General features: G+C 41.8%; 1 protein-coding gene across 5 annotated transcripts in view; it reads right to left on the bottom strand.

The window, feature by feature from the left end:
- The window catches only part of SOS1 (SOS Ras/Rac guanine nucleotide exchange factor 1), a 53,449-nt gene extending 35,650 nt beyond the window's left edge, over window positions 1-17,799 (bottom strand). Inside the window, exons 1-7 of one of the 5 annotated variants that reach the window (XM_068940505.1) lie at window positions 16,282-17,285; window positions 13,756-14,843; window positions 8,390-8,515; window positions 5,808-5,939; window positions 4,911-5,075; window positions 1,198-1,407; window positions 564-707 (exon numbers count right to left, since the gene is read on the bottom strand). In XM_068940505.1, coding sequence (XP_068796606.1) covers window positions 564-707; window positions 1,198-1,407; window positions 4,911-5,075; window positions 5,808-5,939; window positions 8,390-8,431 — 693 coding nt within the window. In that variant the 5' untranslated portion in view covers window positions 8,432-8,515; window positions 13,756-14,843; window positions 16,282-17,285. Of the gene's footprint in view, window positions 1-563; window positions 708-1,197; window positions 1,408-4,910; window positions 5,076-5,807; window positions 5,940-8,389; window positions 8,516-10,419; window positions 10,530-13,755; window positions 14,844-16,281; window positions 17,287-17,646 lie in introns of those variants that run through there. The other 4 variants (XM_068940503.1, XM_009686849.2, XM_068940504.1 and 1 more) reach the window with 4 other exon arrangements.
- Window positions 17,800-18,102: the final 303 nt, after the last annotated feature.

Genomic DNA, 18,102 nt, shown 5'->3' with positions numbered 1-18,102 from the left:
AGATCCTCCTGTCTGTATGCAAATACATGCAGCCTGGAAAACAGACACTTCAGGTGAGCCCTCAGTCACTCAGCTTTCTCAAGGGCAGTTTGACAGCCTCTCCTGTCACGCTTTCCCTTATGCACACCCCCTTCTCTTTTTGTTTCCTCAGTTATCTGTGATCTTGGCTCTCCAACCCCTAACGAGCCTAGTTTAAAAGTCCTCCTCACCACCTTAGCAAGCCTGCTAGCAAAGAAGCCCTTGCTCCACTTGGTCTCTCTGCAGCAGTCCTGACCTACAGCTGATTTACAAAATACTTCCAGTCCTGTCCAAGTCTAGGCACAAGCGTTAAACTTTTTTTCGTGCGCTCTCCCCACCACTAAACAGACCTACAAAAGCCGAAGTCTAAAGTCAGTAAGGGCAAAGTAGTCTCAAAAATGGGACAGTCTATTCATGAAGGAGGGGAGGCGCTGAAGAAGAGCTCTCAACCTAAACAAAGGCAACTAAAACAGAGATACTTTTAGCATCTAAGTGCAGGTCAGTAAAAAGCACGTGAATAGCAAAAAGCACAATTATCTTCTTACCTCAGCCATGTCTTCAAAACAGCTGCCGACTAATGGATGAGGACTACCTTCATCTGTCATTTCAACAGTGTCCTCTATATGGCCCAATAACTTCACACTAAGTTCATGAATGTCTGATATACGACTAAATATATTTTCCACATCCTGTGAAAACCAATTGAAATAGATAAAAATCAGCAGAGAACTAGATACTAAAGTTCTAAGAGAAAGCCTATTACATGCAAAGCTACTCTGCTATAATACAAACGTTAAACAGTGTCTCAATTAGAACAAGATATTCTTAATATGTTTTAGACACATCTCTGTGTGTGTATAAATATATATATATAAATACTAAATAAAAAGTTGACACTGTAAATTGGCACAAACACTTATGATTCAAACACAGCAAAGAACAACACTGATAAACCTTAAATTACGTGGCTGCAAGTGAACATAGCAAGCTGGGTGGCTTCCTCTACAGAAAGAATCAGTATTTCCCCACAAGTGTTCCTTTGCAATTTCCATTTCAGAGCTCAAGAACAATGCTTTCTCCACTAGAGATATGTTAAACTGGACAACACTTAAGTCCTATAAAAGTTCATCTAGATTTATAGCATATTATAGTAGGGTATAATTTTTACATAATACTTACATGAGATGAAAACAGTTTGGAGTTGGAGGCGTATGGCTCTCTAAAAACTCTGATAATGAGGTTTAGTTCCCTTATATACTGTCGAACTTCTGCCATAAATGACTTCACTAGGTCATAATAGGTTTGCTCCCCTGAGGTGGAGGGTTCCTCATCTGATAAAGTTAGTGCACTTAAATCTTCTACATCCTGATGGAACATATCCATCAACACCTAGGTAACAGGGAGAGAAAAAGCCAGAGACTGCAGAGATCATCTTTTCAAAATCTACCAGTAAGTTACTGGAGAAGGAAATCTATTATTGCCATAAAATTAGACTGATCAGCAAGAGGAGTTTTAAGGACACTGATCTGCAACCTGTTGAGCATTACAAATGCAGCATTCACTGCTATGATTTTGCAAGTTACAGAACTACTATTTGCAGTAAGAATTTCTGAAGAATCCCCAGTCCCTTAGACAAATTCAGGCATCTCTCCAAGAACGTGGTCCTAAAAATCAATCGATCAGTCTAAAAAAATGAGAGTTCTACAAAGTACACAGAGGTAACATTTAGCCATATTTTTTGTTATTCTGAAATTGCTGTGCAGAATCTACATTTCCGGTGAGATTATATTTTCTGATGTCAAAAAGTATGTGTGTTTAGCTTTTCACCTTGAGCTTTACCAGGGAGTCATACATGATTGTCCTCAGAACCCTTTAATCAGCAAAGTCTGCTGGGACTGCCCACACACCGCACATGCCCTGGTCTCTGTCCTCAACGGCCCCTAAGTCCTCTTGTTAGAGCAGAGCCTCAAAGAAGGGCTCCTGCTTCAGAAAAGAAAGTGGTTGGGTTGCAGAACCACAGACAAAAAAGGACTTCAAAAACTCTGACTATCAGAAGTCTTAATCCACTCAATTGCCCAAGCAAGGCTTACTAAACACAAACAATCAGTGATTACTCCTCAAGAGAAAGGTTTTCTAAGCAGACTACTGAACGCTTCTTCCAAACATGGCATCTGAGCCGGGAATTACTACAATGACTTAGCAAGTGGCTAACAGAAATTATACTTTGGGTTGTTGCCTATGAAAGGCAAAAAACATGTTAAAAGTGAACAAGAGATGCTGACTGCAAATTAGCAGAGTGCATTCTAACTTGAAGGATCTTTAGAAAAAAGAAAGCCTAAACAGAGTCCACGCACTTAGTCTATAACCATGTAGAAAATTTTACGAACAAGCCAGCAAAAGATGCAGTTTATTACACAAGATGACTTTGTCCTGGGACAGACAGATGGGACAGTATTTAAAAGTCTGGTGCTCAGAGCTACCCCCCTCTGCAGAAGTCATGAAATATATCAAACAATAAATATGAACCTCAAGATAAATTAGAATTTTTGCATGCTGTCTTCCTTATGAACAGATGGAGGTGAAGCCATGGCAACCTGTATCTGTATGCTCTAGAGACAGAGATGCCTGCTGTCAATCACCAAGATGACAAGGCAGGGCAAACTGCAGGATCAAAGCTGTAAATACTCCTTTGAGAGCCACATGAAGAAAGGCTGACACATTAAACACGAACTAGAGCTTTCAAAATGGTAGAAAACAGAGTAGAAAAGTCAAGTGTTTGGCAAAATAATTGTCAAGCTGGAGTTCAAGAATTAAACTTCTGAATGAACAACATGACATTTAGCCTGGTATATGCAAAAGTCTTTCTTCAAATCAAGACATCACGTTACACTCACTTACCTAGAGGGCATCAAAAGAGCAAGCTGCTGAGTATCCACATTAGACAAATGAAAGTATTCTGCATAGAACATCTGGAGATTTATAAGTACTAGAGATGGTCTGGTAGGTTCATTAGTTCTGACTCCTGGAAGAAACACACCTACTTAGAGCACTCATTCTTGAGCCAGGTCTTTTCCTAACGCTCCTCAGTAATGCACAGGTCTAGTGGGGAAGGAAACAAGCAGGCAGCAAGTTCTTCCTCCTAATGAGTCAGAGGTCCCTGCTACACACCCTGGTCTTAAATGTCTCTGAAAGCAGAACAACGGACATTTTGCATTAAGACTGACTTCTTCTGGAAGACATACTCTAAGAACAGAAGAAGAATCATCTTTTAAAGTCAGTGAATTTACATGGAATTCAGGTTACAGGCAGAATCCTAACTAACTCTGGACAGTGGGACATTATAGGCTCTCTGCTGTGGGCAATTAAAGGGAATAATACAGGTATTCAAGGAGGCTCCAATGTTTGTAATTATTTCATGGACCTAGAGCATACTCGAGCTAGAAGATTCCAGGCTGTATTCATAAGGCGCATCCAGCTCCTACGAAATTCACAAAAACTAATCAAAGTAAACATATCCCAGGTATATGATGTAGTCTGTCATTCATTCAGAAGAATGAACAGATAGTGGAAGAAAAATAGCTTGCATTGTAATAGAGTGTTTTTTGCAGACAAGGCAAAACTTTTCAGAGGAAAGGATGGCACAAAAATAAGCACGAAAGCGCTTGAGAAAAAACAGGCATACGAGGCCATGTTGGGGGTAGGAACCTAACAGCCTCTTCTGTGTACGTATTAAGAGTTCCTCCAATTTAAGAGAGTGCCTTTTGTAGTGGAATTTCCTAAGTCAACCTCATCATGGCTCTGCTGCTAACTGCTTTTCCCTTGCTTCACCTAGGATGGAAAGAACCATGCTGCATCAGCACTGTCCTTGTTATCATGACAAACATTCAAATGTTTTCCTCTAAACACTGCCCTAATGAGCCACGCAGTTACAACAGCGACCAAGACAACTGACCTGACTGAGAAGGACTTTACACTTCAAGATCTCAGAAGATACCTTTCTTTATCCTCTATTAAGATGAAGAAAGTGAGACCAGGTCAGAAAGAAGGACGAACAAGATACTCACTGAAAAGGAGCCCAACTAAAGACTAAGCCCAACTAACATAGACCAAGACCAAGCACTGAAAAGAGGTGATAAGTCTCAAAATCAGTCTCAGAAAGATTAGGGACTCTGAATTCCCTTCCCTTAAGGGGGAGTCTTTCTTCAAGCTTTGTTTTTGAAATGATGGAAAAATCTGAGATGCTGATGAGGTGGCCATAGAAGCCAGAGTGTGCAGGCACCTGAAAGACAGCCAAGGGAGCCTGATCTAGCGCTGCTGCATCACTGGGGAAAGGCAATTCCTGTCTAAAACTAGTGACTCCTCTTTGAAGCTTCAGGAAAGATTGCTTGCAGATGAAAACACGGACCCCTAAGAAAGATTAGGCTGACATGGTCTTTTTTTTTTTTTTTTTTAAATTACTGGACCATTAAAACACTACTTTTTCTATGAGCAAGACAGCTTTATTTATTTTGGGAAAACGCCCATGCTTAAGCTTAGCTTTCTTTTTTCAAGCTATGAAATAAGGCTTCACCATCACAACTCAGGAATGTTAAATTTTGAAGTTAATGCTGCTTCACAGCAATTTTTAAAGCATTCACACGCTGCTGGGATCAGGGGAGCGAAGATTTCAAAGAGAAGAGACACTAAAATATTAACCAGCACAAAGAACAACTCTGTAAAGTCAATTAGCTTGTTGATAGCTTTGCTACATTACTGGAACCATATTTTATTGCAATAAGTTCTTCTTTCAAATGTGCAACATTCCATGTACACAACAAGGAATCAACACTATTCTCTCATGACTTAATTAAAACTTTCCTTCTGTTAAAACACGAGAAACGAGTTATGCTTACCTTATCAGCACACATTGCCACTTTAATATCTTGTTTTGTAATCTCATAATGTCTTATATTCCGCACATAATTCCCAACCAATTTTAAGATGTCTGCAGAAATGTATTCTAATACTGCCACTATGTAAACAGATACTTGGTGGTCAATTTTGTAGCCTAGAACTTCCTGAAAGGGAAAAACAAGTGCTCCGCTGTTAGTCAGCTGATCAAATATATACCAAAGGATACAATTAAAAATCAGAAGCTTAAGACCCTACTCAAACATTCACCACATACCTACAGTCTATTTCAATAACGCAAGAACAGCAGTCTGCAGGCCTAGAGGGGAAACTGTCATCACAGATGCTACTCTGCTATTAACCGTGGAAGTGACAATCGACAAGAATTCTCCCAAAAAACTTTTAAAAGTGAGTTCATTCTCTATTGGATAAACAAAGCTAAGCACTCATTTACTACGAATGTAACTGTTCTTTTTACTACGAATGTAACTGTTCTTTTTACTACGAATGTAACTGTTCTTTTTACTACGAATGTAACTGTTCTTTTTACTACGAATGTAACTGTTCTTTTTACTACGAATGTAACTGTTCTTTTTACTACGAATGTAACTGTTCTTTTTACTACGAATGTAACTGTTCTTTTTTCATTTGTGCGGCTCCAAGAAAACCACCACGAAATTTCTGGAAATAAAGTCCTAAATTTTTAAATTAAAAAAAAAAAAAAAGTACAATTCACTAAACTGGAAACACTGAAAATGAAACTATGTAACACTAAAATACAGATAGATAGTTTCCTTATTCTTTTTTATTTGCATTTTAAGGTAGCATACATACATTTCATGAAACAAAAGTGATGACTTTTAGTTACATGCTAAAAGCAAAATTATATGACTATTTACCTTTAATAAAGGATGGATTTTTTCTACTGGGAGAGATAACGGATTTCTTCGTTTCCTCTTCTCAATAGCAGACTGGGCATCAGCTATTGCCCATTTATCAATAGGATGGGGAAAACTTTTTTGAACACGATCCTTAAAGAGAAGACAGGACTAAAGGGCAAGTGCCTAATCTGAATGAGTTCAGTAATATTACTACATTAAGAAAGTGCTTTCCATTTCTTAAAGATATGTTTGAAAATATTAACATTTCAAATATAAAAGCTTACATTTGCATGAATTCAATAGTTTGAGCATCAGAATATCATTAACATAGAAAAATCTAGTGCTCAAAATACGAGAAATGCGAGAATTAAGCTACCCTTGCAGGCACAATTTGTTCCCTTCGTGAACATGCCTGATAATTCAACATTTAAGTATATGACTACATGTTATCATAGCACTTTATTCCACGTATAGAATGGATACTGGTCACTGAATGAGATGCTATGCATTTTCTGCTTTACCTTCCTTGATCAGCACGTGGTCTGCATTGTGTATTACTTACACAGAAGACCCTCTGAAAATAGCAACGAACACGTTAAGAAAGAGAACGTCCAACAGCATCCACATTTTTCAAAAAAGTTTTATAGACTACAGTTGGACCAAATATGCCCAGTATAGCTTTGTCCTGATTTTTTTCATGGTTCACTCCTTCCAGTAGACAGGGTGTCTGAACACACCCACACTCTCCTATGCTCTGAATGGCTTCCCTGCTGGAACTTGCACACAGGTCTCTGGAGGTTCAAAAACTTCACTGTTTTTGGTAGCCCGGCAGTTCAACTAAAGATACCAGTAATCCAGTTTCTTAGATAACTTCACTTTTTTTTTTTTCCAGACCACAGCTCCCATTGTCCGTTTCCCTTGCAAGTGCCCACTTACGTAAACATAACCTCAATTTGAGCAACAATGAAACGAGGAAGATGAAATTAATGGCCACTTAGGAAGAACTGGTATAAGGCAAGGTATGCAAACAAGACCTCTTTTACAAAAGCTGGGACAGAGCACAATTCTGTAAAGGTGGCACCCAACTTTCCAAAGTACAGGCTTTTTTATTTTATTTTCTTTCCCCTCATCTGCACTTCAAGGAAAGGAGAGGTCCTGAAAACAAAAGTCTCATTCGCTGTCCAATACTGATTCATTCCCCAACATAGTCCAGTCTGCTGACTGAACAAGAAAGGTGTCCTGGGGGGAAAATAAATCTGCATGACCATATAATTAAAGACAGCATCATCACGCAGAAACACAAAGGGGGTAAATTGAGGTTGCCTGATCACCTTTAATTCTTGCATTTCTCATCCTAAGGGCTTGACTTCACAACCATAAGACTTTTAATATAAAACCATGTTTAATGCTGTGCTTAACAATGCTAACAAAGAAACACTTGCACAGAACCTTTCACAAACCTCTTTCATCTGGGCTAGCACCAGAAATAATGTTGCAGAACAGGCCAGCCACTAGAGGGGACAGTGAAACACCACTAGAGGAGTTAGCAATTAAGAGAGAAGAGGAAGGAAGGAATTCACAAATCTTGAGTTAAAAAACAGCTATGTCTTGGCTTTCCAGCCTCATCTTAATCACAAGTCTTTGTCCGCCACCTCTTAGCTCCTCAGTCCCCTGCACTTCTCTGACAGGGAGCCATCAGCACCGCTTTCTTCAGACCTTAAGGAAGTTGCATCTTGTTTTGTTACCTAACCTGGCGCAGCCACAGCCACCAGCTACTGGAAAACAGCACGCACACTGCAGATGGAGTGCGTAACTGGGCAGCTGTCTTCGATGGGTGGTGAAGCACAGGACTATTGAGATGCTCATGGGCTTACAGCTTATAACTTAGCTATAATTTTATAGCTTATAGTTTAGCTGTGATATTACAACTTAGACGTAAGCTTATAGCTTAGGCTGCTTCTCAGGTGGAAATAAGATGCACGTCCCTCTTCTCAAATTTCAGGCCGCTTCTCTGAGAGACAGAGTTTGTAGATCTTTGAAAAGACAATTCTAAGAGGTTTCAATATAGAGGAAAGAAGTCTTCCTTAACTCATTCTGAGAAAACTATTTTTGTTCAAATTGCTGGGGGGGGGGATGGGGGAGGAAAGAGGGGAGGAATAGCGAGGGGAATGAGAAGAGAGAAATCAGCCTAAATCACCACACTGAGAAAGCGGCACAAAGTTTCAGAGCAAGCAGCTATAAGTTTGACCGCAATACAAGTAGAAAGAAAGGTCTTTTGAAAGGAAACACTCAGCTTCACCTACAGAAGTTACACTCACCATCTATTATATAATAATGCACTTCCACAAAGACAGTTTTACTATGCATTGAACAACAAATTCAATTGATATAGAAAAAGCTATTAGGTAACTCAGACCAAAGCAGGTTTTATGCTGAAGGCTCTGATTATGTACATAAAGATACATGATTACTGTTTTTCTTTCTTATACTGTGTACTCAATTTTACATTTTGAAATGATTAATATACTAGACTTTTCATACAATAGCTCAAATCAAGCTGTAAGACACAGATCAAGACATGTAATAAATATTCGCTATACCTCTACATCCAGAAAACTTCTTGGCTGGGCTTGACACAACATATTTAACAACTGGAGAATTAACTCCTCGACATACTGTAAAGCATCTTCCGTAGAGGAAAGTTTAGGATGGACTTGCACCTGAACCTACATGAAATAAAAGAATTCAAGCTTTGAATGTCACTTTTGCCCAAACCACATGCTTTTACTTCTAGAGCAGCTGACAGAAAGAAAGAGCAAAACACAGTTTAGAAAAATCCAACCAGAACTGCGTGCACTGCAGCTCTGTTAAGACACACCAGACAGTTGAAGCGAAACACTCATTTACACTTTGTAGAAATATAAACCTCAAAAGTTAAATGCACTCAAATTGCTGTTAGTAACATTTAATGTCAAGAAAACAACTAATTAATAACAGTGCTTAGCAGGGCAATTAGGAAAACTGTTTAAAAAACGCTGCATATATTTATCTTTCCCCTAGCTCTTACACCATTTTTTGTACAATCAGCTTTAGACTAGGGGTTTTCTCTCTTTTCCAGCTCGCTGTATGCCACTCAAGCTATCGTAACACAAATACAGAACTTTTTCAGAGAGAGAGCACTACGGAAACAGTGATGGCTCCTTCAGATCTCAGCAGTATTTTGCCTTCAAATGATTTAACCCATCCTCAATTAGCTCCCAACTGAAGTAAGTTTGGTTTAGAATTATTCAAAGTCTTTTTCTGCACTTAAAAACAAAAAAAAAAAAAAAAAGAAGAAAGAAAAAGGATGCCAGCCTCTAGAATAGAAAACACTCTGAAAAATACCACAGCGTTGTATTGGCATCAACTGGCAGTTCGGAGTTTTTGAAAGCTTGGCCCCCGCAACAGATTAACTTTACACATATGTACACCAGTGGGAATTTACAGATACTTATGAAATCTATCAATCCTTCTTGCTCCTCCCAAAGGGTTAGGTTATCAATTTATTTTTCTAGATAGTTATTTTACTTCTGAAACAAGTCTGCAGCACGAATCTTCTTTGCACCCTCGTAGCTAACAAATAGGGCAGTTTTAACTAGTTTAAATTTCAGGTATGCAAAGCACAGTGCTTCAGAGCTTAAACCGACAAGTAGTTTAACCTCGGTCCTAAGCAGCGATGGCAAATATTATGCCAGAGCAAGCTGACTAACTTTCGCAACAGATATTTCAAGTCCCAATTTCATCATTTTACCATTCCACTGCACCCAACTCTAAATGCCTCCAGTTTACCCTGCCACTCACAAAAGAACTTAACCACCTTAAATCAAAACCCAACAGTTTGTCTCATCCAAATATTAAACCCATGCCTATATTCAAATACTGCTGCCATCATTAGCTAATTTCACAGCTGAATTTTCATTCCCACTTGCAGTTATAGCAAGAATTAAATCTGTCATGAAGTTCAAACGCACAGCAGCCTCAAATAGAAACCCACTTGCCTGCTAAGGTACTCATTAGTTTGGAAACTTCAAGTCTGGGCATAGTCCTGGTGTTCATATAACTGCTGTGCAGATTTAAATATGCTACATCGTGGGTTTAGTTACTTGCAGATTGTGTACCTATATGCAGCAGGTCTTAAAGAACATCTCCAAAATTTACTGCTTTTTTTAACTTAAAAACACTCAACCAAAAATAGAACAGGAGAACTCCTCTCCATTTGATTAGCTAAAGTAAGCATTTTGATTATGTCATTCATTTCATTTCTGCCAAGAAACGCACCATGCATAGCTACAGAGCGTGCTTTTGGAAGTACCTGAGTAACAGCATGCCCAGCAGTCCCAAGCGTTATTTACAATTCAAACACTGATGCCTGAAATACTGTACTCTCTCGGAGCATCTTAACAACATCAAAAATTACAGACTTGCACAAATATCCTCTCAAAGATCAGAGTTGATATAAGCTGCCTGGAAGATGATGTCTGTCTGTCTTTTTCCCCTTTTTTTTTTTCTCCAAGCAGAGCTGAACAAATTAACGTGACATTGACTCTAAAACATGCTCTAGCATTTTGTATTTCAAAAAGTGTTGAATTACTTAGCCAATGAGACAGCAGAAATACTGAACACGGTAAACCAGAGTGACGAAGAATGGCTCTATTTTCTCCTTTGCTTGGAAAACAAATTCTAGACTTAAGTAGTCTCTTCATACTCTTTCAGTCTGTAATACAGATTCTATATGAATAAGAACAAACAAAAAGCAGCACATCAGGCTGCGACCTGAAACATTATGCATAGTCAGCCAAAACAGAGTCAACAAAGATAACCTACTTCTAGTTCAGAAGATAAAAGTTCCAAATATTTTTCCTAAGCGTTTGTGTTTGGGGGTAATTACATCATTCTTCTCAAAGGCCATCATCTTCCGGCACTAGCAAACTCTACTCAAGCAGAACATCCACCTTGTCAGAGAAAAACATCATGAGGTACCGTTTGCTTACTAACATAGTTTGGCTGTATTAAGTAGGCTGTAAGTAAGTCGCAGTGCTACTTTAAGTGAGGTTTAGTATCATTTAGAAAATTAGAAAAATTTAGAAACTAGACTAATGAGCAAAATTACAGGATAGCGTGGTATACAATTATCACAGAACCATGTCATTTCAGTATCTGAGCAACAACAGTACCTAAAGGCTCAGACTGAGATTGAAACAGTGAATTTGAGAGTACTCAAAGCAAGTCCCGAGAAGTTAATAATCTAAGAAATGATGCAAGAGTGGATAAGATGTAAGATTTAGTAAGAGAAGACAAGAAATGAGAACATCTGTTGGCATGCACTGTCACATGACCAGTTACAAAAAAAGATGGAAACCCCCCCAGTAACGTGATCATCTTTTTCATAAAGTCAACTCAGATTTTAAATTAAAAACACCAGGCCACCCTGCTCTATCATCTCGAAAGGAGGGAGCGTGGCTTGAATCCCACTAAGTTATTCACAGTCCAGCGTTAGGAATCCACATGATAAAAACAAACAGACTAACAACTTCTGAAGTGTCGTGATGTTTAGATAAGATACTTATCTAAACATTTAACCTCTCCCTTAAATAATGACAGAACCCATCCCTTCCCTCCTACACACACACCCCAAAATGTCTATCTTATTAAGAAAAATTTCTAAAAGAACACCTTATGATCTTTTACAGGAACTTCAGTACATGGAAATATCCCATCAAATTCTAATGGACATATACAATTTAGATCAGCTAGAAATCCTTGTCTCCGTTGCTCCAGTTGCCACTCAACTTACCCGATTGCTTTTTCTGAATGTTCAGTCCTCTCAATCTTTTTATAATTTTCAAAAGGGAGAGACCTGGGATCTTTAATTAAAGACAAGCAGAGCAAGCATTTCTTGAACAGCTTTCCATTCTCTGCTCAAGAACAAGAGCAAAGACATGCAGTGTCTGGCTAAAAAAAAAAACAAAAACAACCCCCCCCCCCAAAAAAAACAAACAAAAAAAAACTTGCAGCACTTCAGGAAAATCCTATATTATGACCACTCACGGCTTTTCTAAGCTGACAAGAGCAAAGAATTTCCATCAGGAACGATGACAGCTTAAACATTAGGCAGCGATAAATATAAGCGGTCAGAAAAAGTCCACGAAATTCAACTAGAAAATTTAATGAACTATACAAAGATAAAAATCTTATTTATCATCTTATTTTATAACCCTTTAGCAACTTATTTTATATAGACCTTTCTCAAATCATGCTTTTCAAACTTTACATCATAAATTACAATACATACGCATTCACAAGTCTCATCGGAAGCAGCAGGCATCTAGACCAAATCCAAAAACAGGGTTCAGTTGAAGGAAAGCAGATTAAGCAGCTTCAACTTACACAGAGGTTTAGCCTCTGACTAGTCCAGCAGAACAATTCCTAGGCTGGTCACGCGATAATTCAAAATAGAATCTAGACCGATATACAGCAATTTATTCTGCACTTAACAGGTGTTTGACAATAGGTAAGCAAGGAAGACTCAGACAGTAAATTTAACAATCTGATTGATACTAAACCAAACTTCCACAGCAACAATTCCGAGTTACCTCTTCCTCAGAGCCACCTTGTCTCCAAGGAAAAAGGCCTCATTTATGCTGAACATGAAGCTGAAAATACAAGCTCAGTGCTCCCCGGTCATCATTAACAAGTCAATGCAATCAGGCGCGCAGCACTCAAGTTTTTGTTCTGCTAAATACAGAACATACCAAAAAAATCCTACGTACTAGAAGACTACAGATACAACTATAGAACTGTGTCCCAGCAGGAGCAGTAGAAGCTCTAACGGCTTCAAAAAGGTGCATAACAGAAGGAAATCATTCTGAAGTTACATAACGGAGTACTGAAATGAAAACGAAGCATCTAATGTTAGGAGGAGATCATCTTGTCCATATCTGGGCAAGACTACCCATCTATTGGGATTCTGGCAAAAAGTCAAACTATGAATCAAATAACGACGTATACTGAAGAACAATTCTACTTCACTGCTGAGTACAGGTACTTCCGCACCATGAGTCTTTCTTGGTGGCTGCTGAAGTGCTTGTAAGAAAGCGTCTACAGAAAAAGAGAGTCACATTTACCACAGTATTGTGACAATAAAATGGAAGAAGCTAAAGAAAAGATAGAGATCGTAAAAGGAAAGAATGAGATTTGGCTGCCTTTCCCTACCTACTTGGATGCTGAATATTCTCCTGTCACTGTGGGGGGGGGGGGGGGAGGGAGGGGGCAGAGGGGGGAAGGTTTAAAAGACAACTATGATTTTCATTATGTTATCTCAGGTTGGAAAGAAGCCTGGCCTCTAACATCCCTCCCAAGTCACAGACCAAGGTATCTTCCAAAAGGATTTCAGACGGGGTAAGATTTTACTGATTATAAGTATTTTCCTAAGCCTTCAAAATGTTAAATACAGAGAGGCAGTAAAAACAGGCTTTTGCAGATACAGCGTCCAAGACATTTTTAGTAGCACAGCAGAATCTTTTTTTCAGGAATTTTCTTCAATTAGTTTGAAAGTCTTCACTAATGTCACAGCCCTTGTTTTTACTCAACATATCTTTTGTAACCTTTCCTCAATGACTACAGAATTACCGACAACTAACTGCTTGTTACTTAAACGCTCCAAGAAGTACTTTACAGAAAGGCTGCATGTGTTTTTTTTTTCCTGTAGATCTTTGATGATACTTGGCAAACCTGTCTCATGCGGTTACCTAATGTTTTGTTTCCTTGATCAGTCAAAAATTCAGTAAATTAAACCAAATACAGATGTCCAAGATCCATACTTCAGAAGAAATTCACTGAGGCTACAAGATTCTGATGTCAGCTAACAATTCTCTTATATCAAGGCAGCAGGACTATGCAGCACCAGTCAGCAAGTGAAAATACTTACAGTAACCCTTAAACTGTCGGGTATTTTAACTTTATTCTCCACAGCCACCAGAAGTACAGAGAATCCAAAGCCATCAGAAACTAAGGATGTCCTACATCTGCAGTAATGCAGTGCTCAGAACATCTATTGCCATTTTGAGTAACAATCAGCAACTGGAGTGTCATCAGTTTGAAGAATCAGATCATTAAAAGAATGAGGTAGAAATATTCAATCAGCCATGGCTTCCTGTGTATTCTGAAGTCGCTTAAGACACTTCTCTTGCCTCTTTTGCTCCATGAAAGGTACAGAAGACTGACTACACAATATAGAGGGTCTCTGGAAGCACACTAAAACAGTTGCCTTGGCTGAAGAAGCAAGTCCCCCTTAAGCTGTCAATTAACTTCAATCCAGTCATTTGGAGCACAATAAATTCTGAGGACCCCTTACCCACCTAGCCTTGTTAATTGCTCAGCTACTTCGAAACCGCGGAATATCTGTACGGTAAGAAATTCCTTCTATTTCTCTCCATCGTTAAGTTGCTTAAGATACCAATCTGTAACACATCAGGGAAGAAGCAAACCACAGGTGTACAGAGAAACTCCTACTGCATACATGAAAGTTATATAAGCAAGATGAAGCCACAGGGGAAGATGTTTGGGAAAAAATTATACAAAAAGTTGTGGTCAGAATAGAGCGCGTGTATAAAATCCCTAGTGAAGGAACGTCAAGGTTGGAAGAGGCATTGACTGGCAAGCGTCCCCTTTGAGTCTGTTTTCCAAGGCGTATTAAAAGCCACGTTATCTCCATCTCCAGCCACTCAAGAGCTCTGCTGTTTCATACGTCTTCAATCCTCTGTCTTCAGCACCAGCATCTCATCTTCTGTCCTCCTCTGCAACTACAATTTCAAACACCAGGTGTTATTCTTACTTCCTTTTCTTGTACCTCGTCATCAAGATTACTATCTTTCGCCAGCCGCTGAGATCTCTGTAACACTCCTTTTTTGCTGCGTCAAAATAACAGTGACCAGGCAGAGAAGCATCTCAGAGTACACATCATTTTCTTCCTAATTGAGTGCACTGGAGTCTATCTTGACAGCATCTGAAGGAGAACTGGAGAAAAGGGATTACATTATGATCTGAATGGTACAAGAGCTGCTTTTTGTGAATGCAGCTGTTCCATGCAAACACAGTGCATTACAGAGCCTATTGTTAAGGTCAATATCTAATGAAAGACAAGGCATACTTTCCTAAAATTCACTGATGTAGGAAGGGATTTGTTCTTGCAACATATTCTGTTTTGTGTTGTTTCATAAAAACATGGAATCAGAACAACTCCTTGGGAAAAATACATATTTTCAATGGTTTAACAACACGCGGCTTGTAAGCAATTGATTCTGGGGCTATAATTTAGACTCAACACAACAAGCCTACTCAAAGTTACAAAAGGGTAATGGCAGTTTAACGATTCAGTCCACATGTGGTAGTTCTCCCCAGTGGCTGGGAACACTCCATCCTGGTGTACATACTTTGGCAACATTAAATCAAAATGCTGCTCTCCTAATCAGAGATACCACTTTGATCACAAAGACAGGCCTTTCCAAATTGTCAAGTCTCATTTCCAAATACACAGGAAAGCTTCACAACCCCGTTTGCAGATCTAACTGGCTTTAAGGGAGAGTTCAGAAAGCTACTTGCTGTCACTACCTGAGACCGAGTATCAGGATCTGGCCAGCTAACTGGGAGTCATGAGGAAAAAGCTCTCCACTAGTAACCACGGGATGCTCCTGAGCTTCAGCTAATCTGACTCTGACTGCGACAGCTTACCCTAGCAACTTAGCAGAAAAAGGCACAAGGCACCATGTTTCCCTCCAGGCTAGTTCTGCCCTTTGACCCTGCTGGCATATGCTGCCACGTTCTCTTTTTTACCAGCTGCACACACTGACGTCTAGCTATACGCTCGGCCTATAGCACAGCAAAGGGTCAATGTCTCAAGCCCACTGGTTGCAAAGCTGCAATATCATCTCTGTTTTCTGAGCAATTCAATGATAAAGAAGATAGTCAAAGCAAGCATGTTGTATTTTTGATGGCTTTACCTGCCAATTATGTTCATAACTTTACAGGGCCCGTCAGGATTAAACACTCTAGCTACGACCACGTGTACCCACGCAAGCTCGTAAAATACTCTGTTTGGCTTTTCCATTAGCTTTAATGTTTTCATCTGCCATTTAAGTATCGAGTAACTAGAGTATCCAGCTGTTCAGCAAGGTAGATGGCAATATGGACAGATGCTTCATTTCTACATTTGCAGGGACAGGAACAGTAAGCAAAGAGGACTATGATTCTGGAGCACACTGGACTACAGCCTGGGAGCAGATAAGAAACAGGTGGTGACCTCATGAAGAGCTGAGGTTAGAAGAGTTAACATCTGCCACACAGTTGCAAGTTTGAGTGTAGAAGAGTCTTCAGTAGTAACTCCACATCACTCCTGCCATCCCTCTGCACACAACAAGAAACAGAGCATAACACAGTGAAATCAAGACCACCATACCTTGCTTGGCCGGTTTGTCATCCTTCCTAACTGGTCATCGTTGGCCTTCTCTGATTGTTGACTTCCGACTCCAGAATTCCTTGTCTCCTTTTCCCCAAAGCGTTCATCCAGCTCCTTCGGTGAGGATCTTCAATCCAGGGCGGCTTCACGAATGGTTTGTCCACTGGGATGAAAACTAGTGCTTCACATGTAGCAAGTAATTCCAAAGTCTTAACTCATATTTGCCTTTGGATCCTCGCTCTCTTCCTCCAGCATTTAGCACTGAGCTTCATTCCAAACTTGATGAACCTCTGGGTGGGGGAATAACCCACCCGCCACAAAAGCAAGCTCTCAGGGGTTCAGACCTCGGTAGCTCCAGGTTCCAACCAAGCTTCCGCCGGCTGGCTGCCCAAGCGCTTAAAAGCGCCATAAGAAGCAGGGTTTGCCTGGGTCATACGGTCAGCCCAGAAGTTTAGTTTCAAAAAAGTGACTAATGATCAGGGATAAGACATTTGACAGCTTAGCCTACGGATGAGACAAGTAAGAGGACTTCCAAGAACTGGATGAAACCACACAGTGCAGGAGATCTCAAAGAGCATGCCCAGAAAAACGTGAGGCAACACATCGCAAGAGGAAATTGGGAAGAAATACTGAACGGGTACAACAGCAACACTCGAGACTTCCAGTCCGCGCTGGGGAACCCAACGCTTCAGCTAGCCCTGGGCGCGCAGGAGTCGAAGTTAATCACCATAACCAAACAGACTCGTAAAACGCTGCTGCGTATGACTAAAAAGCGTTGACCGAGTCCAGCGATCTGAGGCCGGTTCGAGCCGGAGCGTCTGAAGCTTAATCTTAAGCCTTCTACTTTCTGAACTCTGGCGGCAGAGGCGGAAAAGGAGCCCCGACGATTTTTTCCTCTCCTCCCGATCAACTCTTTCCACGCCGCAGCCATCACCTTCACCACCCTCCCGAGGGAGCAGGGCTCCCTAGCCCGCTCCCACGACGCCTCCTCAGCGGGAAGCACGTACACCGAGACAGGCTTTAACGAAAAAAAAGCCATTTAACCCGTACACTGATTAAACCAAAAATCCTCTCAGGAGGATTTCCCCTCCCCAACTCGCCGTCTCACCGGTAAACCCGCGCTAGGGGACGAGGCGCCCGGCCCGGCGATGCTCGGCGGGCACCGGCCGGCGCGGCGAGGGAAGGCGCTTCCGGAGCGCGCAGAGCCCTGGCGGCGGCGGCGGCGGCACCAGGCCCCGCCAGGCGGCTCCGCCGGCTCGGCCGCCCAGGCGCCGCGCCCGGGGCGGCCTCGCCTCGCCGCGCCGCTCCCCTCCCAGGCCGCCGCCGGCGCGGCCCGGCGAGCCCCCCCCCGCCGCCCCCGCTCACCTTCTTCAGGGCGGGCACCAGCAGCCCCCGCCACTTGGGCGCGTTCTCCTCGCTGAAGAACTCGTAGGCGAGCGGCTGCGCCTGCATGGCGGCGGCGGCGGCGGCGGCCCCCCCCCGGCGGCGCGGGCTCCTCAGAGCGAGGCGCGGCGGCGGCGCCCCCCCACCACCACCACCACCGCCGCGGCCGCCGCCGCCGCGGCCGCCGCCGGCAGGCCACCAGCGGCGGGGGGGGGAGGCGGCTGCCGCATTCCCCTCCGCCCGGCTCTCGGCGGTCGCCCCCGCGGCGGGGGGGGGGGGGGAAGGGAGAGGGGGGGAGGAGGGCGGCGGGGTCACGCGGCGCGGCCGGCGGGCCGCGAGGGGCGGGGTCGGCCGCGGGGGAGCAGCGCCGCCGCTCTGCGCTCCGCGCGCCCCTTCCTCGCCCGCACGGCTGGCGGCCACGGCGCAGGCGCGGCGGCG

The sequence above is a fragment of the Struthio camelus genome, chromosome 3, assembly GCF_040807025.1.
Source record: "Struthio camelus isolate bStrCam1 chromosome 3, bStrCam1.hap1, whole genome shotgun sequence".
Classification (NCBI taxonomy): domain Eukaryota; kingdom Metazoa; phylum Chordata; class Aves; order Struthioniformes; family Struthionidae; genus Struthio; species Struthio camelus.
Note: the sequence above shows the minus strand (reverse complement) of the source record. Positions and strands in the feature narration are given on the sequence as shown.